The sequence below is a fragment of the Anneissia japonica genome, unplaced genomic scaffold (genome assembly GCF_011630105.1).
Source record: "Anneissia japonica isolate Jap-2015-1 unplaced genomic scaffold, ASM1163010v1 scaffold288033_len957474_cov176, whole genome shotgun sequence".
Taxonomy (NCBI): domain Eukaryota; kingdom Metazoa; phylum Echinodermata; class Crinoidea; order Comatulida; family Comatulidae; genus Anneissia; species Anneissia japonica.
Window position 1 is genome coordinate 434,577 of NW_022715491.1, and position 3,099 is coordinate 437,675.

The 3,099-nt window shown below is 32.4% G+C and overlaps 1 protein-coding gene across 1 annotated transcript in view; it reads right to left on the reverse strand.

Moving 5' to 3' along the window:
- Positions 1–93: 93 nt before the first annotated feature.
- The window catches only part of LOC117109280 (1,25-dihydroxyvitamin D(3) 24-hydroxylase, mitochondrial-like), a 19,800-nt gene continuing 16,794 nt past the window's right edge, over positions 94–3,099 (reverse strand). The window contains exons 10-11 of the mRNA XM_033251553.1: positions 1,803–1,846; positions 94–1,375 (exon numbers count right to left, since the gene is read on the reverse strand). Coding sequence (XP_033107444.1) covers positions 1,262–1,375; positions 1,803–1,846 — 158 coding nt within the window. The 3' untranslated portion in view covers positions 94–1,261. The remainder of the gene's footprint in view (positions 1,376–1,802; positions 1,847–3,099) is intronic.

Sequence of the window (3,099 nt, forward strand, 5' to 3'; positions counted from 1 at the left end):
AATATTATATGTCATTTTAAACGACCCATTGGTATTAACATAGTAACATCAATGTATTTTTAAAAATTAGACAGCGACGCTCTCTCAGAAGTTGTTCTGTAGACGTTTATCTGTTGACCTTTTGACCTCCTGAATTCTGCAATGAGATTTTCGGGTCGATTCAGCCGAGACGGCCCGAGTGGAGTTTCATGTAAATGTTTCGTACGGGAAAAAAAAGTCGCTGCCGGGGTGGGGCTTCTATCGTTTCCTGGTCCTGTTTAGACCGGATACCATTCCCCTATCTCTACTAATTGATTCCATAAGCTCTTGCCCCTTCCGCCACCTAAATAAAAACAATTCATTTAGGTCTCTAATATCACCATTAACACATTTAACGTTTAATACGGCGGATTCAAATTACATTAATCACATAAAATAGAATTAACTTACTAGTGGCAATCATCAGCCTGTCAATTTCTGTAAGACCACCCGGCTATAGGCTATGGTTCTTTCATTTCCTTAACCAAAATACCCTAACGCTAATTTCGATAGACCTTATATACGACCCGCCCTTTTCTCATAATATACATATTATAACTAAGTTTAGTGCATACGTGGCAATTCGTGTAAGCTGCATATACGTCGTTACATATACATATAATTGCTTATACCTTCACCTGCATCTGTACGCTTCGATGCATGTGTCTGTAACTTTACTTCATGCTTAACAATACGGTAATATAAAGGGAATACATTTTCAACTGTGACACCACTCTATGCTGAGTCAAACTCTCATCATAAATCTGTTGAGATGAAACCTTGGTAGTGTATATTTTGTTTCTTCCTGAGAATCGTTTGTTCTATATAGTTAGGAAGTTTTTACTTCCTATTATTTCTAATGTAGTCCAAAAAAATATTTATGGTATCTAAGCTTTACTTTTACTTGTTTACATTATTTAAACCATGGATGTGGAATTTTAAGAATTAATAAGCAAGTAATTGATTACTACAATGGATAGAACTTCATATTTCTGTCATCATTATCCTCGTCGTCATCATTATCATCATTATGATTATCACTGCATTGTAGTTTAAGCGATCATTATTTTGACATAGAAAAATAAAAGTATGTTCTGATTTATGTCATCATTATCATCATTATCATTATCACTGTATTGTAGTTTAAGCGATCATTATTTTGACATAGAAAAATAAAAGTATGTTCTGATTTATGTCTAAAATGTTGCATAACTTTAGCATATACAAGTGTGATATTTAATTTCTAGTTCATCTTACTGTCTTTGAATTTCAGATCAACCGGCTCATCTGGAATGACGAGAAGATCGGTCGTTATGCCAACCGTCTTAGTTGGTATTATATTAAACTGGCGTATTATCTGCAATATTTTCAAAACAAAAAAATGTCAACGGTCACTTAATATCAATCGGAATATTTTTTTAAATTTAAGTATTAACTTGATACTCGGTTAGCAGTCCCAATGAGTTTTCAAACTTATTACATGTAGACTTAATAATTTCTATACTCATCATACAAAAACTAGTTTAACACTAAAATTTACAAACTTGTAATTATTATGCAACAGATTTCTGTATACACAAAATCAAATGTAATCCTCAATCGAAAAATGTGACAAATAGCTAGGCCTACCTAAAGCGAATTAAGACTGGCAGTATACAGAGTACTAAAACCAGCTTATGGTGCAATATCTATTAAATCATAAGTGAAAACAACAATAAAAGCACATATAAAATAAAAAAAGAAAGTTTAGAATATTTTGATAAACTTCTGAAATAAAAACCAACCTCTGCTAGAAATATATACATCTCCTGCTCCGCAAATCTACGACCTAAAATATTGCAAAAAGTAAAGGCCTAAAAGTTAATCCTTGCAATACAAATTGATATTACCGGTACTAATTATTACAAAAATACATTTACTTAATTAGAAGAAATTCACACACTTTATAGGTTTAATTTTTGGTGGAGATATTTTTATCAACATGCTTTTTAAGAAAATTTCTGGAACCAAAAAGAAAATTGCCTTTTTGGGGTAAAAAAAAATCGCATTTTTGGAAAAAAAATACGGTTTTCAATGTTTTGGTATTTTTGACTATTATAGTGCAAGACCTACATGTACAAATAGGTTGAGAATCAATATGATCATTATTCAGTCAGAAATAAGCAATAAAAAATGAAAAAATATAAAGAAAATCAAATAATTTTTGGACGGATTTATTTGGGACAACAGAATGACGAAATATAGATTCCAAACCTGTTTGTACAAGTGGGCCTTGTATTTTATAGTCAAAAATACCAAAATAATAAAAACAATATTTTTTCCCAAAAACTCAATTATTTACACCAAAAATTCATTTTTCGCCCCAAAAATTTATTTCTTTTTGCCCCAGAGGTTTTTCAAAATTGTATGCCTATACTAATATCTGTACCAAATTTGGCACTTTTGTCATCCAGGTAATTCAATTATTAACCTATACACAAAGCTAAAATCTAGATTGTTACAAAAGCTACCGTAATTTTTTGTCCAAAATATCTTTTATTTTCTTAATATTTTTTCATTTTTATTTGCTTATTTCTGACTAAATAATGACCATATTGATTCTAAACCTATTTGTACAGGTAGGTCTTGAACTATAATAGTAAAAAATACCAAAATATTAAAAACCGTATTTTTTCCCAAAAAAATGCGATTTTTTACCCCAAAAATATAATTTTTTGGGTTCCACAGATTTTTCAAAACTGTATGTCCATACTAATATCTGTACTAAATTTGGCACTTTTGTCATCCGTGTAACGACCCTGACGCTAAGGCACTCCACTAGTAGACAAGTCAGCTAAAGTTGTGGTAGCCACTGGATGTGCACTGGACCATGGAGATTCTGACAGACCTTAGGTCCCAGCCCAGGTTCCACTGCTACTAGTTACAATAGCGCATGGTCATAGGCGTAGATCCCGGGGGGATGGGGATATATCCCCCAATATTTGACAAGGGGGGGGGAATGGTCCATTGTATCATCCCCCCCCCCCCAATATTTTGACTATGTATGGGATAAAATGGAGCTTTACACACTTCAAAAGACTG